The 24,946-nt window shown below is 68.0% G+C and overlaps 1 protein-coding gene across 3 annotated transcripts in view; it reads right to left on the minus strand.

Annotated features, from left to right (window-relative positions):
- Positions 1-21,395, minus strand: part of RXRA (retinoid X receptor alpha) — a 94,502-nt gene extending 73,107 nt beyond the window's left edge. Inside the window, exon 1 of one of the 3 annotated variants that reach the window (XM_042913546.1) lies at positions 21,315-21,395. In XM_042913546.1, the coding sequence (XP_042769480.1) occupies positions 21,315-21,342 (28 nt within the window). In that variant the 5' untranslated portion in view covers positions 21,343-21,395. Of the gene's footprint in view, positions 1-5,211; positions 5,378-5,429; positions 5,452-21,314 lie in introns of those variants that run through there. The other 2 variants (XM_042913549.1, XM_042913550.1) reach the window with 2 other exon arrangements.
- Positions 21,396-24,946: the final 3,551 nt, after the last annotated feature.

Below are 24,946 nucleotides of genomic sequence, written 5' to 3' on the forward strand. Positions count from 1 at the left end.
GAATCAGGACGTGGGTGGAGGGGTCCCGGCCAGGCCCCGGCGTCTCTCATCTATCCAGACACTGCCCAGCTCGGCCTCCCGAACCCCCGAGGCCCCCGAGAGCGCTCACTATGCAGAGCCCAGCAATGCTGCGTGGGCCGTCTGCCAGAGGCAGCACCTTCCCTTCACCCCTCCCAAAGGGCACCCCACGGTCTCGGCAAGGTTACGAGCGGGAGGAGGCAGAGGGCAGGGGCAGTCGCAGACCCCAGAAGTGGGGGCTCAGCCGCGTTCTCGCTGCACCCACCGTGAAGACGTGTGGATGCCAGGATACAGGCCAGGATACGGTCCCTGGGGCGGCCACAGTCCCAGAGCACACCCGCCAGTCAGGGGGACAGACGGCAGCCCCATCAACAAACCCTCAGAGGCTGAGGTGGCTGAGGTTCACGGTGGGGGTGAGGCCACGGCAGTGAAGGGGTCTGTGGGGGGGGGGCGACACCCAAGTGAGACCAGAAGGAAGGAAATGGGCCACAGGGCGATACGAGGAAGGGCATTCGGGGAAGGCGCAGCACGTGCAAAGGCCATGAGCAAGGAGAGGGCTGGGAACATTCTAGCAACAGAGAGCAGGTCAGTACAGCTGGTCCACCCCCCAGCAGGGACGAGTGCCAGGGCCAGAGCTGGGACTCCAACCTAAGGACCATGCCAGCGTGGGAGAGATCTAAAACGCACGGCACGATCAGGGCCAAGCGGTTGGGGACAAGTGTGCAATGCAAGCAGGGGGTCCCTGACAGCACATCACACCCCCACGTGCCCCCCCAGAGCTGCTGCCTGCCCCCAACTTGGTCCCTACGGGGAAGGCGGGGAAAAGACACCACCAGAGGCAGAAGACACTGGGCCTCCGGGGTGGGGAAGAGCCTCCCAAGTGGGGGTTATCGAGGAGGGCTTCCTGTAGGAGGGGGCACCTGGGCACAGCACGCCAAGCGGGTGCGGTCGCCCTGCCGCTGTCCCGCCGTGCGGCGCCCGCTCGTGCTTATCTGTGCCGGGAGCTGACCCAGATTTAGTCATGAATGAAGCGAGTGAGTCGAGACTCTAATTACGTTTCACTCTCCCTCGTCACGCATCGCGCACTGACGGTGAGTGGGGGGGCGGGGGGAGGAAAACCATGCAGCGCAATTCATTTCAGCTTCAGTCGTTCCCTCCCTCCTTGCGCAGGCCAACCCCCCACCCCGGGGAAGAACCTGTTTTAGCTCATGTTTTGCGAATACCTTAAGGGATCAAGCAGGCAGCTGGCACCGTGGGGGTTGGGGGGGGGCACTCAAGCGGCCATCAGGCACGGAATCAAGACCCGGCAGGCGCGGCCAGGCCCAGAACGCGAGGTCAGAGTGACAATGGCACGTACCCACCAGACCCTGCTTGCGGGGGGCCACCCAGACCCCGAATGCAGCTCTTCAAACCCAGGCTCCACACCCGGCACGGCCACCCCCACGCTGGTCCCAGGGTGGTCACGAGGTGCGCCCACCGCTGGTGGCCACGGGGCCACGAAACCCCGTCTCTGCATTGAGCCCAAACCCTCAACCTCCTCCCCAGCACCTCCACCCCCAGGAGCAGGTGCAGCCCCAGGCAGTGCGGACATGGGCCCCAAGACACCCCGACGGGGGCTGGTCTCCCCACCTGACAGTGTGGAAAGTGAGGCCCTTGCCCCAAACCGCCCCCTACCGAGTACTCACGGACGACCCCTGGGGCGCATCCACGTCCCTCCCCTCCGCAGACCCTCCGTCGGTGGTCCAGACAGAGGAGCCACCACACACACTGGACTGGGGCAGACGGAGCCTCAGGGGGCCGGAGGCACCCTCTCCAAGGAGCTCGAGCAAAGGTCCTGTGACCACCAGCCCGAATGCCCTGCTGGGCAGCCCCAGGCCCCAGGAGGCTGGCCCCGCTAGAGGGCTTCAACGCTCCCTTCCACACGTACGTCTGACCATGGGGTCCAGCACGGACGCCGAGGGGGCTCCGAGCCCCACCCTGCCACTACCACCGGGGTGATGGTTCGCCATCACTGCTGCTGAGGGCCAGAGGAGACCCAGCCCGGGAGGGCCCCCCGAGGAGGCCGCGTACGTGCGCACCGGACAGAGCAGGAAGCTTGCAGGTGAGGAGGCGTGGGGCCCAGAGGCAGAAGCAAGCCTTGCTCCTGAAGACCGAGGGGTATCCCAGGTGGCGGCAGGAGGGGCAGGGCGGGCAGAAGGAGAGCCAGGCCGGGAGGCAGTGAGAACTTCCTCCTGTGAGCACTGGGGAGCCACAGAGGGTGGTACGCAGGGGAAGGGCAGTCGGGGGTCGGGGTCGGGGGGACACCCTGGCTCCAGCCCCAGCCCCCATCTTCTGCTGGGAACCCAGGGGCAGGAAGCAACCCCACTTCCCACCTTGGAGAGAGCAATCTGGGCCCTGTGGCGGATGCCCAGGGTTGGGGTTTTTGTGGAGAAACCTCCGGTTTCCCCTACCCTGCGGCTGCTGAGTCAGGAGCACAGGGGTGGGACCCGAATCACAGACCCTTCCAGCAGTGTGGGCAGGAAGCCAAGTCCGCTGGCCCCAGGCCCTGCCAAGCACCCACAGCACGCTAGCCAGATCCCAGCTGAGCGAGCCAGCTCCGGGCCCCCTGCCACCACAGCGGCCACCCCCCACCCCGAGGACCATAAGCCACACCGTCCTGGCTCCTCAGCGCCGGAAGGGAACACCTGGGGCTGGGGAAACTGAGGCGCGGGGTGAGCAAGGCAGACTTGTCCGCGTGTGGCCCGATCCCCTCCCGGGGCGCGGAGCAGAGGTGCGGTGGCAGGGACCCTCACAGGGCAGGGACACGCAGCTCAGGTCCGGGGACCAGCTGCAAGGGGGGAGGAGGCTCACTGGAATCGGGGTGCAGGGCTGGAAGAGCCGGGGCCGGGCAGGCACGCCCAGCAGAGGGAAGGGCCTGCTCAAAGGCTCAGAGGTGGGAGCGGCCAGAGAGAGGCTCGCTCTGCCAGCGGGGACCCCCGGGAGACCGCCAGGTCCCGGCCAAGGGGGACCCGGGCCGCCCCGGTGGGGCCGTGAGGACGGGCAAAGGGCGGGAGGGCACTGCTGGAAGGAGGGCAGGAGGGCAGGAGGGCAGGAGGGCGGGGGACGTCACATCTGCTGACCAAGCCCCCACCCCCGCCCGCCTTCGGGGAGAAATGCTCTTTCCCACAGTTACGAAAGATCCTCTTTGCTTTGCCGGAAGAAGGGGAGCCCAACCCAGAATCACTCCCCTGCAGGGCTCGGTGCTCGCTCCCTGAAGCCGGGGGCCGGGACGCTGCACAGGGAGAGACCTGCGGGGACTACACGGGGGACGGACCCCCCAAGTCCATGCCAAGGTCACACGAGGCAACGGGTCTCGCTTCCCGCCCCCGGAGATCCCTGGTGCCCGGGATGGTTCTGGAGCCAGCTGCCCCTGAAACCGCCCCCTCCTAGGGGAGAACTCTGGCCCAGCCCGACACCGAGTGCCCCCCACCTTCCTGGTGCCACCGGGCACTGACGGGCAATCCCTCCCAGGCCCGGGCCCCAGAGCGAGAAACTCCTCTCCCCACCCCGCAGACGAGGACACCGAGGTTCAGAGGGGCCCCCTGCCACCAATCCTCCCTGCTCCCAGGCAAGAACTGAAGGTCTGTCCCTACTCAGGCCCTCCCCAGTGGCCAGTGTCACTGCCCCACCTCACAGGTTTTAACAAAGTCCAGGCCCCGAGAGGGCGATAGTGGCCCAGGCCACACAGCTAAGGTGTGACTGCAGCTGCCCCAGCTCCCCAGGGCCACCCGACCCACACAGGGCTTCCCAGGCCCCAGGAGCCCCCCACCCTGTAGACCCACCGCCCAGATGTCCCCTGCCCACATACGCCACCTCCCAAGGGCAGGGCGGGGATAAATCCTGTCATCTCTGGGCCCCTCCAGGGAGGGAGCACCCCTCACCCGCCGCAGCTGCGGGATTCGGTCTCCCGGCCACTAACCGAAGGGATCACCAACGGTCCCGGCACCCACACGTGCACCCGAGAGCCACCCACATCACCCACACGGTGGGATTTCGGCCGAGGACTCTCCCGAGCCAGCCAGGACAGGAAGGGCCAGGAGGGAGGCCGGGCAGGTCCGTCCACTGCCTCCTGGGGCCAGAAGCCCCCAGACCCACGCGGCAGGCCTGAGCGCCGCTGGGGCTCCCACGTCAGCCCGGGAGACCACACCTGTGCCCTGCAGAAAACGGGCCGCAGGCCCTACCTGGAGCTCACCCCGCCCCTTCAGGATGGCAGAGGGTCCCAGTGGACCTCGGCAGGGTGCAGTTCGGGACCCGCGGCCTCTCGGCACCCGTCGCTACCGCCAGTGATGGAGAAACAGAGACAAAGCAGGCACCCCCGGGGCGGGGCCAGACCCGGACAGCCCCACACCAAGCCTGTGTCCTTCATCAGTCACCCCGGCAGCCCCCCCGACCATGGAGCCCTAAGCCCCCGTCCAGACCCACCCGTCCGCTCTCCGGCCGGCCACCGGCCACCTGGCCCGGCTCGCACCACGAGCATCGGCAGGGTGGGCCTGTCCGCGTGGGAAACGTCTGTATCCCGTGTCCCCATCCGGGCAAGCAGCGCCCCGACGTCAGGGCCACGCGGGCCTTCCATTCTGATGCTGCAGCCCTCCACCTCGTGCGTGGCCCCCAGCAGGTCCTGGGTAAACCCGCTGCCTTCCCTCAAGCCCCTCCCCCACCCACCACCACCACCGAAGGCCCGGCACGGGCAGCACGGGGCGGGGTCCCAAGCTGCCACCTGTGGGACCGTGGCAGCAGCATTCCGGCTTCCTAGGCCTCAGCTTCCTGGTCTGACGAAGGAGACAAGGAGAGGGCGGGGACGGCCACCCCACACCCCGAGCTGTGTGGCCTTGAGAATCTGCCCAGCCTCTCTGAGCCCAGGCCTCACCTGCAGCAGCTCTGGCACCGGCCGCACCAGGCACCTGGTGGGCTACAGCTTGGCTGGTCCCGCACCCCAGCCCCACTCAGCCTGGGAGCCCGGAGGGTCGGGTGCCTTCTCTGGCCTGGTCTCACAGTTCAGGACCCCAATCCAGCAAATGCCGGCACACCACCCAGCTGTGCTCACACAGGCAGGTACGGTCCCCAAGGCCCCTCACCCCAGGCTGGGCCACGAGCCCCCGGGGAGTCGCCCCCTAACCTGAGGTCTCCACGTGGCCCCTAGCCAGCAGCACCCACCTCCGATGCTCCAACAACCCCCACCCTGGGGCGGGGGGCTTTACTGGCCACACAGCATGGCCGGTCTCTCAGCAGGTTGGCCCAGGGCCCTTGGTGGACACGGTCTGAACAAGGCCAAGTCCAGCCCTGCCCTCGGCCCGCCCTGTCCAGTCCAAGGCAGGCACATGGCATATTTATTCACCCACGTGTCCACAGCCCACCCCACCCAGCACACACACCTATACCGGTCCTGCCTTCCCCTCTGTCACGGCCACCGCCGGCCTCAACCTCCAGCTGAGAACCAGGCAGGGGTGTGAGGTGACTGAGTCACGCACCAAGGCGCCCCCGCCCCCCCCCCCTCCCGGCAACCCCGCCGGTGGCTGGTTTCAGAGGATGCAAAGGGGCCACTATGGAACTGTCTGGAGAGGGAGCGAGCTCCCCATCGCCAAGTGAGTGCAAGCCAAGGCCCGAGTCCCTCCCCCCACCCGGAGCCACACACACTCATCTTCTCTGAGGCCCCAGGCCCGGGCCAGGAAGCCGGGTGGAGCCTGGAGGGCGGGGGCCTATCTGACCCAGAGCTGCTAAAAAGAGCCAACGGGGAAGTAAAAATAGGAAATAAAAATAAAATTGCTCCAGCCAGCCCCGGCTGTTTGTGTAGGAAACAAGGCATCTACGGCCCCACCGGGCGGGTGGGCGGGCGGGCTCAGCCACCGGGCCCCTCCCAGACGAGGAATGTCTCCCCCAGCCTCCAGCTGCGTGCCTCAAAGAGGAATCCCGAGAACCCCGTTCAAACCCCAGGTCTGCCACCAACCAGCCGGGTGGCCCTGGGCAAGGAGCCGAGCCCCCCTTGTCACCAGTGGGGTACAAACCCACCTCCTGGGTACCGAGAAAGGCACCACATGCAAGGTTCCTGGTACCCCACATGCCTCTCCGCCAGGTTCTCCCCCAGGTGTGTTCCCCTCTGCCAGTTCCCCATCGGCTCGCTCACCCCACCGCCCCAGGGGGGCAGTCAGAAAATAAGAGCGCCGGCTAGAGTAAGACATTGAACCTGGCTCCCGGCTTGGCCAGCTCACCACGGACGGGGCAATCGGACCTAAATGTCCTCACAGAACAATCGGAGGAAACCTGCCTTCCTATCCTTTCCTACTGGGCCCATCCAGGATGGGCACTAGGCTCGTTCATACTAAAGTGAGCATGACTGACCCTACCTGCAGGACTGGCTCGCCCTCCAGGGTGTATAGACCTAGCTGCCCGGAAGACGGTGAGCGGATCCTGGAGCTGAGACACCCAGCCAGAGGGCAAGGGGGGTCCACCTGGGCCGAGGCACAGCTCATGCGTGCGGCCCCCTCCCCCTCCTCAGCTCTGTGAGGACCCTCCCCTACTGGCTCCATTCAGTAAGGCACCCGCTGGGTCAGTGCTCACCGACTGGTCGAGGGTGCCAAGGCGGGAGCTCAAAGGGGCTCTGAGGGCGGCCCCCGGCCAGCGATGCTTGCCACAGCCTGGGCCCGCGGCAGTGGGCACGCGCCACGGGCGGGCCCCAGCAGCCCCCGTTACTCCCAGGAGCCCTCGCGGGCCACCACTGGATCTGACGCTCACAGCCCCCTCCCGGGGGGGAACTAACGTAGGCTCCGGGGGGGGGGGGGGGGGGGCTGGCCAGGGAAGTCTAACGGGGACGTGCCAGCCTCACCCAGCGTCAGCCGGCCCCAAAGCGCCCTCCCTGCGACGGTCTGCCAGCTTCCCAGAACACACCTCTGCTTCCGACCCTCTCCATCCTCTGGCCTCCACGAGTAAACCCCAGGTCTTTGCGCAGCTCAGCCGCCCGCCAGCCCCCACCCGGCTCACGCCTGCCCGGCCTCCCGGCAGACACCTGTCAGCCCTTGCCGAGGGAGCCAGCCCACAGGGCGGGGGCGAGCCCGTGTGCTGCCCGGCCAGCAGGAGGTAGGGGCAGAGGGCACACGGGACACACACACACGTGCACACTCAGGCACGCACACTCCTACGGGCTCACGCACTCACACGTTCTCGCACACGCGCGTGCAGCGCGCTGACTCCAGACAGGGGTGACCCTGCCGGGTCCCCCTGCCCCGTGTGGCTCTGCCTCCGAGTCCCTGAGGAGAGTCTGGGAAGGACGGGGGCCCCCAAGGGTGGGGGTGGGGAAGAAAGACGGAGCGGTGGGCAACGTGCCCTCCACCCGATCCCGGCCTTTCTGCCCAGCACCCTCCAGCCGACAGACCCTCGGCACCTGCCGGAAAATGTGGGGCAGGAGCCCCCATGGCTGGGAGCAGAGGACGAGAGGTAGACCCTGGGCCCCGTGACCGCCGGGTCCTGAGGCCAAGCCTGGGGTCAGAGACACCAGCAGCCCACCTACCCCAGGCACGTGGGCTGGGGACCCAGATCCCAGCTTGCGGTCCCAGGTGCTGGCTGGTGTGGGCCACCAAGCACCAAGCGTGAGTCCAGGCAGCCAGGGGGACAGCAGTGGTGACAGCAGTCACCTTGTTCTCTGAAACTGGGGGGGGGGGGGGGGGGGGGAGAGGGGCAGACACCCAGAGACGGAAGGTCAGCAGGGCAGGGAGGCCCAGGCCCAGGCCAGACCATCTCCTCGCTCTGGGGTCCCTGAGACACCCCCAGGTCCCCACGAGGTCTGATCGCTACCCCAAGGCCATGATCTGCCCGGCCCCTGCCCCTCTCCCACCGGGCTGAACGGGACACAGGGCCCGACCTCCAGGCAGGACCGTAGTGATGGCCAAGGGGGTGAGGGACACTGGCCGGCCCCTCCGATAAGAAGCTCTGCGGCTTATCGGCCACGTCCAGGGTCAGCGTGGGCTCCGGGGCCGCCCCTCCCCCACTCGGGCCCAGTGCAGGACACGCAGTAACTGCCCATGAGCAGATAGGTCTCAGGGACGGGCTGTGGGCAGGGAGGGCACTCGGGAGGGCACGCCTCTCCCAAGACTTGCAGCCAGCGAAGGCGTAAGGAGACGTGACCTCGCCCTGTGACCCTGGGGCCGGTGGGAGGGGCCAGGGATACCGCCGGGGCTGGGGGCCGGTCAACCTGGAGCGAGCGCTGCCCGCGGTCCCATGCTGGGAGGACTCAGCCCTAACTCCTGACGGCCGTGGCCTGTTCTCTAAATTCCACCAGACGCAGCCAGAGGTGGTCGGCAGGAATCACCCGCCTGGCGGTGGTGGGTTCCGGGCGGAGGGCCAGGCCCGCAGACCCGCCCACCCCTCCAGCCCGAGGAGGGTCACCGGGAGAGGCTGTGCTCCCCACTGGGCCTGCAGCGCCCCGTCTCCTATAACCCTCAGGCACCCTGGAGCTCGCGTGACCCTACGTGCGGGTGTGGACACTAAGCTGGGACCCAAACCAGGCCGCGAGGCCAAGGCGCGTGCTCCGCACTGCCCAGCTGCCTGGGCTCAGGTGGCCGCGGCCCGGGACAGTTCTCCCGCGTCTCAGGTGCCTGGGGCTGGCCCTCCCGGCACGCGCCAGAGAGGCGCCCGGTGAGGAGCGTGCCGGGTGCGGTGCAGGGGGACCCGGTGTCCGGCCCGGTGACCCAGGACGCGCCACACTCTGGCGGTGACCCCAGCTGCAGCGGGGGGTGGGGGGGGGGAACAACCTCTCTCGCGACAGCTGCCACATTCTTCCAACGGGCCATCAAAGAGCAGAGATCCTGGGCTGGGGGCAGAGGGGACGAGGCACGGGAGCCCCGCCGGCGCGGAGGGAAGTCCCAGCACGTCTCCGCACCCCTCCTCAGGGTGGGGCCGGGGGGGCTGCCTCTAGGAAGAGGCCACTGCAGCTCTGCGGCCACAGACCCACGAGTACCACGGGCACAACTCCCCAGCAGGTGCCGAGAAATGAAAGGGAAAGGGGAGGGGGGTCCGGGGGGGTCCCGCCTCCAAGGCCCGGCTCAAACAGCACCTCTCCCTGCAGGCGCAGCCCGGGGCGGGGGTTCCCACCCCAGCTGGGTTCAGGACCGCCCCTCCGGATACCCCCTCCCGCCGCCTGGGCTTGCCGACCCCTGGGGCACCGCCCACCACGGCCCGGGCCTCTCCCCCGCACTGCGGGCCCACACGGCCACTGCCTGACCTCTCCCGGGGGTCAGAACACCTCCCCGGCCAACAACCCGACCGCCCCCCAGACCTGCCCCCTCTACCGCTCTCCTTGTCTGGTAAAAGGCACATCATTCTTTCAGGCACTCGGGCCAAGAGCCCCGAGACCACGGCCGCCTGGCTAGGCTCCCCCGGCCTGCGCTCCGGCCCCGCTCCTCACACAGCCGCAGAGCCTCCTAGGAAGCACAGGCCAGTGCCGCCCTCCCTGGCCCAGGAGCCTCCCCTGGCTCCAACTGCCTGGAGGCAGAGGACGCAGAGCCTCCCCCATGCCCTCTGATCCCTGCTCCGCTCCGCTCTAGCCACACAGGCGGATTCAGGGAGCTGCCCTCTGGGGTGGCCCCTGACAAAACAAAGCTCGCGTGCACGTCTGAAGACACAGAAACCGACTTCTCGCAGGTAAACTCCCATTCATCCCTCACGACCCAACTGACAGGGCCCAACCCACCACACGCCAGGGCAGGCTGGTAACACTTCTTCTGTGCCCCGCCTGCCCTCGGTACCTCTTCCTACCAGACTCACACCATCTCCTTCCCCAGAAGGAGAGCAGGGATCACATCAGGCCAGTCAACCTCAGCTCCCCTCTCACTCCAGGCGACCTGCCCCGACACACCAGCGGCCCCACTTTGCAGACAAGAAAACCGAGGCCCCGAAAGGCTTTAAACATCGGGCCCAAGGCGACCCGCTGTCGACTGGCAGCACTGGGTCCCTCCCTGTTCTCTGACCCCATCGGGGGATGGGCCTCACTCAACTCTGCCTCCCCAGCAGGGCCAGATGTCCACGGACACACAGCCAGTCAGACGAACAGACAAGAACAGCAGGCGGGCGGGAGATTTGCTCCGGACCTCTTGGCCGGGCCTTAATCCCCTCCCCCCCCCCCCCCCCCCCCCCCCAACGACCCAGTTTCAACAAGACGTGCTGAGCAGCAGAGGAAGGAACCGGGTCCCGACAGGGCTGGTCATGGGGGGCTGAGGGGCCTTCCCCACATGCATCTGTGCACCTGGGCCCACGGGAAACCCAAGATCTCCCCGGCAGCGGGCAGCCGCCGGCATCTACGGGGGTCCACCGGGGGGCTCGCCCCGTGGGCAGGAACGCACATGGCCGCAGGCTCCCTCAAGGGCGCCCGGGGGACCCTCCAGGGCAGGGGCCTGGCCCACTGTCCGGCCTCTCCCTGCCCCCCTCCCAGGCTACACACAACGGGACCCCCCTCCCTCGACAGCCGGCAGACCCCGGAAAAAGAGTGATTCGCGCCACAGCAGCAATTGTGAAAGCCAACTTCGTGAGGGGCAGGCTCCCCCCACCACCTCTCTGAAGGGCAGAGGGCAGGGGAGGCACCTGCGGGAAGCACTAAGTCAATCAACAAACATTTCGCAAGGCCGGGCAGCGCCTGGCACCGTGGCTTCGGCCGCAAACGGGACCAGAAGCCACCCCACGGATGAGGAGGGGCGCTCCGCGGGCCGGGGGCCCGCGGGGCGCAGAGCCGCTCCCAGGCAGCACGGCTGCCAAGGGTCCCGGCCGGGAGCAGCCGCCAGCCGCCGCACTTCCCACCTCCGGCCCCGACATCCTTCCTTCCATTTGACAAACGAGGAAACCCAGATAAAGAGGGAGGAAGTAACGTGCTCCCTGTCAGAGTCCACGTGGCCGGAACGGGACAGGCAGGCGGGCCACCCGTCCCCCGGGGCCCCCGGTCTCGAGGGGTCAGCCTCTCGGGGGTAAGGCTCCCTGGGGTCCCAGCCTTGGGGGCAGGCGGGCCCCGCAGGTCAGGAGGGCTGGTACCCTGACCCCGTGTCCCCGAGACAGAAGAAGGAAGAGGGAGGTCCCGGCCGCCCTCCCCCGGCTGACCCCCCATTTGGGCCCAGGAAGGCCGAAGCCAGCACTGCCCTGCCCCAGGGGTCACGCACCCAAGGCCTGTGGTCCCCCCCTCCCAGCCCTCCTCCCGACCTTGGTCCTAGGCAGAAAGTCCAGGAGCAGGGGTGGGGTGAGCCACCTCCCGTGGACTCTGGCCCCATCGGTTTTCTCCTCCAGGCAGTGCTCACGCAGGAGGCCCCTGGGAAATGACACCTAGCTGCCACGGGGGAAGGGGCAGGCGAGCAGCAGGGGGCACCGCGGGGATGGACCAGGGATACGGGGACGGCCAGGCGGGGTGGGGAAGGGACCCCCGGCACCTCCACCCGGAGGGGGACGCGGCAACGGCCACTCACCCCGGGAACCAGAGCTCTGCGCCGGCGTAACACGCGGTGGGCCAGCACGGGTCATGCTCCGGACAGGGGCATGTCAGGGCCTGGAGGTAGAGGGGACATGCGGCCAGCGGGCAACCGGCTCCGAGGGGCTGCCTACAGCCGGAATGGGGTCCAGCAGGTGAGAGCCAGGCCTACCGCCACCCTTGACTCCTCACGGGGTTAATTATTCCCAGACCAGCTGACCAACCCCTCCCCCCCAAACCAATGCTCCCATGGTTCCTCACCAGCACAGACAGACCTGAAACCCAGCCATCACGGGGCAAGCCGCAGGGGCCCGGCCACACAGTCGGATCCTTCCGAAGTTCTCCAGGGAGAACGCCCGGCCACACGGGCATCCCCTCCCCACACCCTTGGCTGGAGCCAGAAATCCCCAGGGAGAGTCCATCCCTTCTCTCTACCTGGACTCCCTTCCCAAGCCTACCCAGCAAACTCCTATTCGTGCCTCAAAACCCAACTGCAATAATACCTTTTCCGTGAAGCCTCCCCAGGCGGTTTACAGGTGAGGAAACTGAAGGCCAGACAGGCAAATCTGCCAACCCGGGGCCACACAGCCCCCACCTCAGAGCTGGCACTCACTCCTCACACACGACGGCCTTCGCCAGCAAGCTACAAACACGAGAAGGCGAGGAAGAAGGAGTGGTGCTTCCTGAGGCCGGAGAGGCTACAGAGCCACGCGCCACTGAGCAGAGGCCTGGCCTCCATGCTGGGGGCAATGGGGAGCCATGGAGTGTTCCAGGCAGGGGAGGTCAGAGCCCAGGAAGAGCCTGGCTTGGCCTCGGGTGGTGACAGCATGCCCCGCCGCCCCCTACGATGCCCAGCCGTTCCTAAGGCTCACCATTTCCCCATTACAAGCAGCTCACCCCGAAGTGTTTGGCCCTAACTCTCCCAGCTCAGAACCAGAGCCCCACCCCTAGCCAGCTCAGAGCCCATGCTTCCCAGCACACGGGCAGCCCACCCCCAGCCCGGGGCCCATCCCCCTCGGCCCAGGGAGGGCACAGAGCCAGTTCCGGAGAAGCTGGTCCACAGCTGTGACGCCCCAATCAGACGGCCACGAGCTTACGGGAACAAGGCCAAGGTGCCAGGAGGGAAGGGCAGAAGCCTCCGGCAGCCAGAGAAGCCCAGGGAAACCGAGGCCAAGAAGGAAGAAGGCGCCTGCCCAGGCATGCAGCAAGCCGGTTCGGGGAGCACGGCACCGCCCACCCCAGCCCTGCGCCGCACCTCTGCAGGAAGCGGCTCTTGGGCCCCGAGGAGGCAGGGGTGGGCGACCAGCCACCCACCCGAGCGGGCTGAGACAAGGGGGCTCCAGGGACGCCCCCCACCCAGCGCCCCTCCCGAGAGCGGCAGCCACAGCCTCCGCCGGGAGCACCCCAAAGTTGTTCTGGACAAAGCCAAGCCACAGGGGGTACCAGGTGGGCACCAACTGTCCCAGGGAAGGACACCCGCCTCGCCTCAGACCCCAGAGCTAGCCTTCGGGGCCAACCTTCCCGAGCCTGAAACCTCCACCGCAGAATACAGATGAAACAGCCCCCAAGCACGGGACCGTCCACGGACACGGCTGAGCGGGAACACGGCTCAGGACGTGGCCCCCACGGCGGCCACCGCCGTCACCTCGACGGTCACTGGCCAACGCTGCCCGTGCCCGGCCCCGCCTCTGAGGGGCCAACAACCAGCAAAGCGGGTCCCGCGGGCACAAGGCCTGGGTTCACTGGAGAGTGGGGGCCGGACCCACCCCCCAGCCCCTCGCCAGGACACTGGGTGCGGCCCGCACAGCGTGGGAATCCAGCTGCCGCCGACAGTCAGTCGCGGGGTCTTCTCCGTCCTGGTCCTGAATCAGCCGGGCGCTGCCTGGACCCCCGTGCCGGGGGCCGCGTGACTGCACACGCCTGAAAGGGTCCTGCTCTCAGGAAGCCTCGGGGACCACGGAAGGCGGGGTGGGCGGCCAGCACGTCAGGAGCCCCCAGCAGGCGGCCTCTAGTCCCCCGAGCGCACCGAGCCGGCTCACCCTCCCGGGTCCCCACGAGGCAGCACGATGGCCCCGCGACGGGCACGGGGGAACGGCAGGGCCAAGGGCCGAGGGTCCGACGGCGGGGCCCGAGCACCCAGCACGACTGCACTCTGTGCACAAACCGGCTCAGGCTGGGGCAACACGCGGGCCTCCAGAAGGCCACGGCTGAGGACGCGACTTTAGGGCAGACGCCACAGACAGCGCGGGGGGCGAGGGGTGTCCAGGCGGGGGGCACGGCACCAGCCAGGCCTGACGCGCGCCTGCTCCCCAGAGCTTCGGACGAGGCGGCCGTCCATCGGGAGCCCGCGAGCGCAGCGACTCGGGCCACCTGGGCTGTCACCGCCTGACCTCTGCCCGGGGCCGGTGCGGACACTTAAGCTAAATTGGTCAATTATGGGATACTTAGATCCCTCCCCGGGGCTTCCCAGCCTCCCTCGGTTCTGGGCCGCAGCACCAGGAAGCCTGTTGAATCAGTAACCTCATTACAGCCGGGCGGCCGCACCCGGGCCCGGCTTTGAACTCCACGGGTTTATCCGCTGCGCTGCAGGATTTACACGCCGCCTGGCCCAGGCCCAACGCGCGCTCCCCTTCTCTTGTCTCCCCTCTCCTGAGGCCCATCGCCACCAGCACTGCGCCCCAAGCACCTCAGGGAAACCGAGGCACGGCTGGAAACCACCGCTGCTCAGATGGGCCCACGGAGGTGCAGAGAGGCTAGGGCCAGGCCCTCAGTCACCCCAGGAGCAGGGTCTCAGACCAAGGGTTCCCCTTTTCACCCCCAGCCCCAGCTAGCAGAGGTAGAGTCCTCAGGAACTCAGAGCCAAGGGCCAATTGTGAACATCTCAGGAGGGGACCTGGACGTAATGCCTCACACTGAGGCCCCAGGGACTCCAGCCCCACAAAAGCCTCCCAGTGTCCCATTCCTCGGCCCCAAGGCCAGTCCCAACACGGCCCTCGGGTACCTGCTCTGACCCCAGGAGGCCCGGCCACCCTGCCCGCCATGGTCACCCCATCCCCTCAACTTGATCGGGTATGCTGGGCCTGACTCCTTTTCCGGGACTGGGCTTGAGCCCTCTTGACCACCCTAGTGTCTCATTCTCTTTCCCAGAGCCCCACTAGCACCCAGGCCCTGGGACATCTCAGTTAACGTAGGGCAGGGAGCACGGGCTGGAGGGCATTGCCCCTGAAGGACAGGCCAAGGGCCCCAGGGCCCGGAAGGAGGGGAGCAGGGGTGGGGAGGGAGACAACCACTCTCCCAACCCCGTGACCAGGGGAAGGCAGAGAGACCCGCAGCCAGCCCAGAGGCCCGGCCTGACCCTCAGGAGGCTGCTACTCGGGGCGGCCCGGCCAGGGCAAGGTCAGCAGCCCACACCCGCCACGTCAGGTTCCAGGCCCACCTGGGACCCCTCCTCCTTCCAGCCCCGGCCTGCCTCCGGCCCACCCTCTGCACAGAGCTGGACGCCTAATTCCGGCCGCAAACATCACCATGCCCACGGTGCCCCGTGGCCCCGGGCCCCCACACATCTACCTGCATCCCAGGCCCTCGCCGGGACACGTGACATGCCGTCTCCTTTCACAAGCCACCATGTCTCCCAGCTGCAGCCACGCAGGCCTGGAGGACTGGCCTCGGGCCTTTGCCTGGGCTGTCCCTGCCACCTGGAGTCCCCTCCCCTTGCCACCTGTTGCAAGGCCGCCTCTCCTCCAGACTCACGACAGGGACCAGCTCCAACAGGAAACTCTGCCTGCCCTCTGCTCCTCAGGCCCACCCCGGTGGGACGGCAGGACAGGCCAGCACCCAGCAGGTACAGCCCAGGTGCCGTGCAGACCGAGTCCAGCCAGCAGGCCTGGGTCCCCCTAAGGAAAAGCTCGTGGAGACTTTGTTAGGATAGGCCGGCAAGGCCCGGCGTGTGCACGTGTGCCTGCATTTGAGTGAGCGCGCGTGTGTGTGCATGTGCACGCGTGCGTATAAACGCGTGTTGGCGGGTGTGTGCAAGTGTGCATCTGTGGGTACGCACCTGTGCGTGCATACGCGTGTGTTTGTGTGTGCGCAGGCATGCGTGCACACGGGGGTTCATACGCGTGTGTGCACGTGCCCGTGTTTATGTGTGTGCGCTCGTGTGTGCGTGTATGCACATGCGTCTCCGTGCACGCGTACTTCACGCGTGTGAGTGTGTGCGCGGGCAATGGTGATCACAGAGACAACCAAGGCCCCGCCCTGCCCCGGAGGCCCGGTGTGGCCATTCTAGCCCAGCGACCACCACGCAGTTCCCTCAGGAATTTGTTCCTGGACAGCTCGGTCCTGGCGGGGTGAGGAGGCGGGCACCGGGCCACAGGGGTCCTCAGGCTGTGCCTCTGGCTGCCGACCCCACCCACGGCTTTCTGGCCCATCAACAGCCCCTATCCTGCCCCACCTCCAGCCAAGGACAACCCTGGATGAGGATCGGGGGGGTCTCTGCTGCCCAGAGAGCCTTCAGTGGGTACAAGGGGACAGAAGGGACACAGTGAAGTTTCAGTCCTCCCCCAAGTCCCACGGAACAGAGCAGTCATTCACCTGTGGGCCCAAGATCCGTAACAGAGCTCCTAGGCAGCCCAGTCGGGGCACAGATCCGGGCCCCAGGACGCAGCCTGAGGGCCCCAGCGTCTTCTGAAAATGCTACCTGACGGTCAAGAGGCCTGAGGGAACAGCACTCCCGATCCTGGGGAACGGTCCTGACCCAGAGGCCCAGCAAAGGCCACATCAGCCCTCATGGGAGAGCTCAATTTCCCCATGTGCTCAGTGGGCCTGCCTCCTTGCAGCCTCCATGAGGTCCTGAAAATCAAGTCCCAAGGACACAGCAGGTGCCCCAAGACCGGAGCCATCAGCACCCTCGAAAGGGGCAGCCCAGGGCCCAGAACTCGGGAGAGGTTCAGACAAATGGGGTGGGCAGGGACCACGGAGGCCCGTCTGGCTTCTGGAGATGAGAAAATCAGGCCCCCAGCGGCCCCCTCGCTCACCCGGGGGCACAGAGACCCAGAGATGCAGGGACGCGGGGACACAGATCTCAGGGACACGGAACACCTCCTGGTGGAGCACCGGGCAGGGCCCGGCTGCGAGGGCCAGAGCCATCGGACAGGGAGAATGTGAGCGTGAGCGTGCACACATCCGGGCCCTGCACGCTCGTGTGCGCCCCCCCCCCCCCCCCCCCCCCCCCCCCCGGGCCAATCTCATCTAGCTGCTTTCTGCCCCATTTCGCGCTCGCTCAACTGCCGAGCGCCATAACTGCTCTGTAACTCCAGGGTGCGATCTCCCCGTGCGTGCGGCCCCGGGCACAACCGTGGGCCTCAGAACGCCTCGCGCCAGGATGGGAGGACGGGGAGGGGTGCCCGCGTGTCCGCTGCCCCACCCGCCTGCCGGGGGCCTCCAGGAGAGGGCCGGGGGTGAAGGCGCCCGGCAGAGGGGCCACAGCGCTCACTCAACTCACCGAGGCCGGGGCGGCCCTCCTTTCCGCGTCTGCTGCCTGCACGTGAGAGCACCGGCCGTGGTCTCCGCTCCGGGGTCCCGTGGGATCCAGCTCTCCGGGCCCGGGCCCGCCCCGACCCAGGCAGAAGTCCCGGGGAGCCCTTGGCCACAGACCTCACCGTCGAAGCGGGGCCGTCAGGACGAAACGGGCTGCCTTCCCCAGCACCCGCGTCCATTTTACAGATGCACGCCGAGGCTTGAAAGACAGACAGGCAGGCCCCACGCACACACACGGCAAAGAGAGGACCGGACCCCTGGCGCGTGACCACCAGCCCAGCCACAGGACACAGACCCCCACGAACGTGCTGCTCCTGGTCCCTCCCACCCCCAGGGACGGTCGGGTCGTTCCAGAGAGAGCAGGCGTGGGGAGCAAGTGACAGAGTGGCGTGATAGGAGGGGGGGGAGGAGACGGAGGGGAGGGGGCTGGAACTGCATCGCACCGAACATAAATGTCGCGGGCAGGGCTGCACAGAGGAGGGAATGTACAGGCGGGACCAGCTCTCCCCACCCCCGCTTCCATAGCATCCCTCAAATCAACACGCTTAATGGTGTCCGGACAAAGGTCTGGAAGGGGGTCCCCAAAGGGGCACCAGCCCACCAGCCACCCAGGCTCTGAGTCCACACACACGGGGTTGGAGGGCCCGGACCCCTTCCCCATCCGTAGCACCACCAGTGGCCAGTTCCCATGGGAACGGACACCTCAAAGCCCCAGCCACCAAAGCCCACGACGGAAGACACACTTGGAGCCAGCGGAGAAGGGAAGGAGCAGGTCTAGGCTTACAAAGCCTCAGCCCGATGACGGCGCCCAGACTGGGCCGGCTCAGCGGCCCCTGCCCTGTGTCTAGCGGAGAGCAGCTGAGCTGGGCCCAGGAGCCCCTTCCAGAGGACGGGCCTCCCTCGCCACTCGAGACCACGGCCCTAAAACACACCGTGGTGGCAAGAGCCACGAGGCCCAAGATGCTAGAACTCTGTGGGAGGCTCCACGGGGTCTGGGCCTTTAGGGGATTTTAGGACCCCCCCCCCCCCCCCCCCCGCCCCACGCCACCTCTGTGCTGCCCAAGTCTGGCCCACCTGAAATCACCGCGGGGCCGCTGTCCTGACGCCCAAGCCCCTGGCATGGGCACCCGGCCCCGCCCCATCACCCACTCTGTGCCCGCACAGTCCCACGGCCCCCCCCTCCTCCCCTCCCAGGAGAGGAAACAGAGGGAGTGAGGTGGGGGCCAGGGAGAGCAGGTAGAGGGCTTCCTGGAGGAGGTTCAGTTCCCCCGCAGGCCCCGAAGGACGCGCACAGCTGGAAACACGACCCAAACTCCCCAGCAGCCGCCCCTGTGCGAGCAAGTCCACTGGCTCAACCCTGCCTAACCCCAGCTCCCGGCCGACGGCGCTCCCAGCACGGCCCTTCCCGGGGCCAGCCCATTCCACCCACGTCTGGGTAGAGGGGGTCAGGGGTGCACGCCGGGCCCAGGCCCGACAGCCAGATGCAGGCAAGTACGCAGGCCGCAAGGCCTCGGCCACGGTCAGGCCGCACCGAGGGCTGTTTTTCTCGCCCTGACACTTCTCCTGTCAACAAACAGAGCCCCCTCCGGAGTTTACCAAAACAAACGCCCCAACAGTCGGCAGTGCCCAGGCCTAGACAGAACTGCCTCAGCAGGCCGGACTCCAAGCCCGGACTCCAAGCCCAGCCTCCCAAGAGTCATGTGACCCTGTTATTTCGGGAGGCCCCGGAATGTGCTCTATTTTGGGTCCCTCGGGGCCCTGATGTTACCAGAAGCCCCTCACCAGGGCTCCCAGCTCACTCGGGTCCCTGAGAGTCCCCCAGAGGATGGCCGGGGGGGGCCTATCACTCTGCTACTGGCTGCCCCATCCCCCCGGGCAAGTGAGCCACTACCAGCCCAGCGGGGTCTGGCCAGGCCTGAGACCTCTGGCCGCCTGTGCAGGCCCGGCCTTCTAGCCCCACCACCCAGGTGGGTGCCAATGCAGGCCTCCTCCGTGGGTTGTGGGGGGCACCGAGGGGCAGGGGCAGGAAGCAGGGGTTGCCCTGGGCCACTTACCAGCACCAGTATCTGTACCTTGGGCTCGTCCCTGCCCTCACCAGGGAGCTCAGCGGGCAGTAGCTGGGGGACACCCAGGGAGGTGATGGCCAAGTGCCCAGACCCGCCAAGCCTGGAGAGGCCCTCTCTGCCCAGGGCCCGACACGAGAACGAGGCAGGTGGGTCAGCCTTCCCAGCAGCGCAGGGCTGACCTAGGGTGCCAGCCGGGCCCCGGACGAGTGCACGGGGCCTTCCGAAACTCACCCCAGGAGGGATCAGGCCGTGTTTACAAAAGAGCCTGGGCAAGTAGCTGCTTCAACAGGCCTTCAACCCCACTACACTTCAGAGCAGGCCACAGCTCAGAAAACAAATAAAATGTCATCAGAGCCCAGGACTCTCCACTCAAGGCTGGGGTTGGGACTCCTGGGCAGGCCACCAGCCTGGTGGAGGCGAAGCCCGAGTCTCTGAGGGACCCGTCCAGGTTCCCGGGGCCAGGGCTCAGAGGCAGGACCTCGCCTCTTCGGGGGGACTCCAGCACGGCAATCCTGCAACCTGGGCCCTGCACATGTCAAGTCCCAGGACCCTCCCAGGACGTCAGAGACCCAGACCTTTCCTGCTCCCAGTACCCAGCCAGGGCCCTGCCACGTCGGGGGCGGGGAGCCAAGACAGAGCGGAGCATTCTTGTTCCAGAAAGGACCCTCCGGGACAGCCTAGCTCTGTGTGCGTGCGAGCGCGCAAAGCTTTCACGGGGGAAACGAAGCCGCTGTCGGCCCACACGGGGCCCCGCCACCCCACACTTAGCTTTCTTTTCTCTTCCCCACACACCGGCACCCGCCTAGGGGTGCGGATCCAAAATTTACCACTTTGTATCCTGTGGCCTCAGTTTCTCAAAGCCAGTCTGCAAAATGGGCAGGAGTGCCCACCCCTGGGGGCTCTGGGAGGAGCTTGGCGCCTGCAGAAGTCATCACCTTAGAGGCAGAGAGGGGGTGTTCCCAGATCTGACCACCCGTATCCCAGTGTCCCTGCAGCGCGCCCTGTTCGTGAGGTGGGGGCGGGGGGCGGCTGGGGTGCTCAAATCCTCACCCTGACACCCGGGGTTGGGGGGCACCTGCTGGCTCCCCGCCACCTCCCAGTCTCAGCAAACGTTCCCACAGCTGTGCCCGGTTCTGGCTGCCAACCTGGTGGCCAAACTGCGCCCCAGGCTGCAGGGGGGCGGGCAGGCAGGAGGGACGACTGACCGAGGGGTTTCATTCATAATCAGCTGTTTGAATTTCCATTCAGCACAGATCCTTCACCCAGCCTCACAGCCTGGCTGCCGGCCCCACCACCAAATTAATATCCTTCCCGGCGCTCGTTCATAAAGTCTCCCCACCCCCTCCCCCCTTCCCTGCCTCTCACTGGCTCCCAAACCCCAGGGAGGGCAGCGGCCGCCGCGGGGGGGGGGGGGGGGGGGGGGGAGACGCCTGGCCAAGCCCCTTCCTCCTGCTACGTGGGTCAGGGCCTGGAGTCGGGGTGGGGGGGACAGTCTGGGGTAGGGAAGCCGCTGGGCGGGATGGCAGCAGGAGGACAGGAAAACTGAGCCTCCGCGCCTCAGGGGGGTCCTCCCCCCAAGTGCAGGGCCAGCCCCCCCCCCCCGGAGAGCGCCCCGCACGGCAGCCGGGTGCGCCGGAGTGAGGGGCCCCATTTCTGGAATGGGGCCTTCCCGGGTCTGAGGCTCCCGGTGCTAAGGCCCCCTCGTTGACCCTGCCCACCCGCGCCCTGCTCCGGGGGAGGAGGGGTCCCGCGCGTTCCAGGGCCGGCGGCCTGCTGGCCTCGGCAGCCCGGGCGGCGGCGCACAGGCCGTCCCGGTGCCAGGGCGGCCGCAGGCTGGGAGCGCACAAGTTGCTCCGCCCGCCCCGGCCCGGCCCCTGCGCAGCTCGGCTGGAGCTGCGCGCCCGGGGCCGCGGGCGGACCGGCGTAGCCCGGGGAGTGGGGGGCATGGGGGGGGGGGGAACCGGGGCGGGACCCCCTTCCCCAGCCGCCCGCCGCCCCCCTCTTCGCCCCGCCGCCGGCCCGCTGCCCGCTCCCGCCCCGAGACCGAGTGGCGGCCCGGCGCCCGCGCCCCCCGCCCCGGCCGGCCCGGGAAAAGTTGCCCGGCCGCCCGCCCCGGGCCGGCGCCCCAACAACTCGGCCAGGGCCGCGCGGAGGGGGGCGCGGGGCCGAGCGGCCGGGAACGCGCCCCGCCGCCCCGCCGGCCCGGCCCCGCGAGCACTCACCGAGCGGCAGGAAATGTTTGGTGTCCATGTCGGCGGCGACCGCGGCCGGCGGCGGGACGGCGGGCGAGCGCGGCGGCCCCCGGCGCGGCCGGCCGGGCCCGGGCGGCGGGAGCCGGCGGCGGCGGGGCGGCGGCGGCGCGCGGAGGCCGCGGCGCGGCGAGTTGTTGCAAAAGTCGCCCAACAATGTAAACTACTTGAGCTGCGCGCCGCCGCCGCGCGCCCGCGCCCGCGCCCCCGCCGCGCGCGCGCCCGCGCCCGCTCCGCTCCGACCGCGGCGGCGCCGGCGGGGGGGCGGCGGGGGGCCCGCGACGGGCGCGGACTCGGCGCAGCGCCGCCGCCGCCGCCGCCGCCGCCCCGCCCGGCCCGGCCGCCCCCGCCCGGCGCGCGCCCCCCCGCGGACCCCGCGCCCCCCGCCCCCGCGCGCGCCGGGCCGCGAGCGCGGAGCGGGCGCCGCGCAAACTTGCGAGTTGGCCGCGGCCGGGCCGCCCGGGAGCCGCGCGGGGGCGGCGGGGGAGGGGAGCGCGCGCGCGCGCGCGGGGTTCCCTCCCCGCTGTCCCCAGCCCTCCGCGCGGAGGGGGGAGGCGGGCGGGCGGGCGGCGGAGCCCTAGGCGGCCCGGCCATTGTCTGGGCGGCCACACAAAGCGGCCGGCTGCGCCGCGCGCTGCCCCCGCCCGCCGCCACGTGGGGAAACTGAGGCTGGCGGTGGCCCGAGCTCCAGCGGGCGCACGGGCTAGGCCTCCGCCAAGGAGTCCTCCAGTTTCTGGACGCGTCCTCCGGCCGGCCCCCACTTTCACGCCCATGGAAAGCCTCGGTCCCCGGGTACCCTCTGCCATGCCCCGCGGCCGGCCCCACCGGGCAGCCGGGCCAGGCCGGGGCTCGCGCTCCCTGCACGCTGGCCGGACTTCGGGGACCCCTCTTTAGAAGCACCGGGCTGGGGAGGAGCTGCCGTGAGTTGGGCGCTGACTTTGGGGCCGGTGGCTACTTCCCTACCCTGACTTTTAAATTTGTGATTTGTTTAAAAACGGAAGGAAGCACGCTGGCCCTGAGACCGGGACCGCCTGGCAGCAGGACTTGGGGTGCATGAGTTACCTGCATGGGGCGACCCTCCCTCAGCACATGCAGCCCAGGGGCGCCCCCTCCCCACCAGCCCCCGGGAGCCTGGAGCACTGCTCCAGGATCTTTCCCGTGGAGACCCACCCAGGCTCCGGGAGGTGGAGGGGCTTACCGAAGCCACGCTGGCTGTGCGCGGTGGTCCTGGGGCCGCCCTGGCCTGATGTGGAGGGAGATGATGACTGGATGTGGACGGCCTTGCTGCCCAGAGAGACCCCAGCCCTGACAAGGAAAGGGGGATCCTGCCTGGTGCACCCCTGAACAAGCCTTGAGACCCTGCTGGGTTTTACCTTCCCCTCTGTGAAATGGGGAGTGACAGGACCCACCTCCCACCTGACGGTCAGGAGCTGGGTCTCTGGAGGGCCGTTTGGGCCTGTCCAGGAGGGAGGCTCTCATTCCACTTGGGGCAGGAGGATGGTGGGGGGTGGGGGACAAACACTGTTGGAGAGCTACCCCCCACGGCAGAACCCCCCCCCCCCAGGCTGGTCCTGTCCCCCTGGCTCCTGCTTGATCCACACTCCCCTCCCCTGCCGCAGAAAGCCTCCCCTTTGCTGGCCCTTGAGCCCCCCACCTGTACCTGTAACCCCCCCCCCCCCCCCCCCAACCTGCACAGCTCCCTGCCTTCCCTTTAGCCTCGGCCTGTTAAACTGTGGCCTTCAGCCACTGTCTTCACACCCTCCTCACTGCCTGGGACACAGCTTCAAAAACTCACTTCCTCCTGCCAGGGCCGGGGGCAGGCAAGCACACAGGGAAAGTTCCGAGAAGGAGCAGAGGCACTGACACGGAGAGCAGTTCTCAGGCCTGCCTCTATCGCCCCCCGCGCATCCTTGGCCATGGTGCACGGTCAGGTCCCTTTGGGCCCTGTCCTCCCGGCCGGCATCATCAGACCCCACCACCCCCGCTACAGAAGAGGCCAGATGCCCTTTTCTTGCAGGGACCCCGCTGGGCACAACTGACCAGGAAGAAGCTCCCCAGGACCACAGCCCGCACTCCTCTGCCTGACACGGTCATCCAACAACCCAGGGGCGGTGGACAGTACAAGCCACCTGACTGACGAGAACACGAGGCTGAGAGAGGGGACGTACGGGAACATGTCACACAGCAGTGAGGACAAAGTCAGGATTGAACCCAGGGCCCGTCCTTGGACTCTGTGCCAGCAAGGGTGCAAGCCTTCACAGGCCCCGTGGGGGCCTGGGTGACCATCAGTGACGCTGCCTCCCTACCACCTCCTGTATGGACAGCCCATCCACAGTCCAAGGCTCCGGGCCTCAGGACAGAGAGGGTGAGGGTGAGAGTGAGTGGGGAGGAGCAGGAGAGAGAGAGATAAGTAATCCCTGCTGTCCAATGTCGTGGATCGTTCCTTCATTCAACAAACGTCCGTTGAGCCCTTGCTCAGGCGGCGGTGTGGTCCCAGATGGACAGGCATGGGCCAGATCCCAGCGCTGCCCCTTTCCAGCCGTGCAGCCAGGCCAGGTCACCCCCCTCCCGATGCCTCAGCTTCCTCATTTGCAAAGCAGGGACAACATGCCCTCCTGCCTGAGTCACCGCGATGACGACATGAGAGGGCACCAAGTGAGCTCGGTTGCCACTTGTCCTGCCGCCACTATCATTAGGTGATGAATTAGGCCCTCTGGGAGCCCCAGCCCCGAGGAGAGCCGGGACGTGTCCGCAGGGAACTCTCTTTTAGGTGCAGAGTAATGGGCACGCAGGAAGAGGCGCGGACAGTGACCGGAGGGCCAGGCCACGTGCAGCCGGGGGCCCCGGGCGCTTCCGGGTCCGGCTGGTCCTCCAGCTGGGTTTTGAAGGAGGGAAGTTTTCACCGGGTAGAGGCAGGGGTGAGGACACTCCAGGCGGCCGGACCGGACCCGTGTGAGCGCTGGCCTGGCCGGGAGGGGCGGTACTGAGCTCCTGGAAGGAACGGCAGGCAGCCCGCTCGGCCGGCAGGTCGGCAGGTCGCAACTCGCTGGGCGCTGTGGGAAAGCCGGTCCTGGAGGCCTGGGAGGCTGGGCTCAGGCATCTGAAGTCACCTCTGACAGTGGGCAGCCTGGCTCCCCGCCCCTCCCCAGCCCCGCCCCTGCCACGGAAAACTCGACGCTGGAACCATGGGGGCCTGGAGCCAGGGAGCCACACGCAGGCGAATTTCCATGTGGGCTCCCCGCCCCAGGGAAGGCACAGAGGCCAGGAGGCCGGGGGGTGAGGGCCCCTCTGTTCCTAAGACAGATCCAAGGAGGGGTCGTCCAGCCCCAGCCTGCGAGCATGTGGACAGGGGAGCGAGTGCGGGGTCCCGGGCCTCAGACCCGCTTGTACTCCCGCCCCAGGGCCCACAGATGCCGACCGACCACAGGTGCCCTCAGCCTTGCCTTCTGGTGAAGGGGTACAGGGCGCGGGGTGCCCTGGAGCCACCGCCAGCGGCCACGGGGCCGCAGCAAATCCGGCTCCTTGGTGGAAAATGCCTGTGCCCTTTCTATTTCTAGGTTTCGCTCCCCTGAAACCGGGGCTCTTTGTGGAGGTGCTCCCACAGG

The sequence above is a fragment of the Panthera leo genome, chromosome D4 (assembly GCF_018350215.1).
Source record: "Panthera leo isolate Ple1 chromosome D4, P.leo_Ple1_pat1.1, whole genome shotgun sequence".
Classification (NCBI taxonomy): Eukaryota; Metazoa; Chordata; class Mammalia; order Carnivora; family Felidae; genus Panthera; species Panthera leo.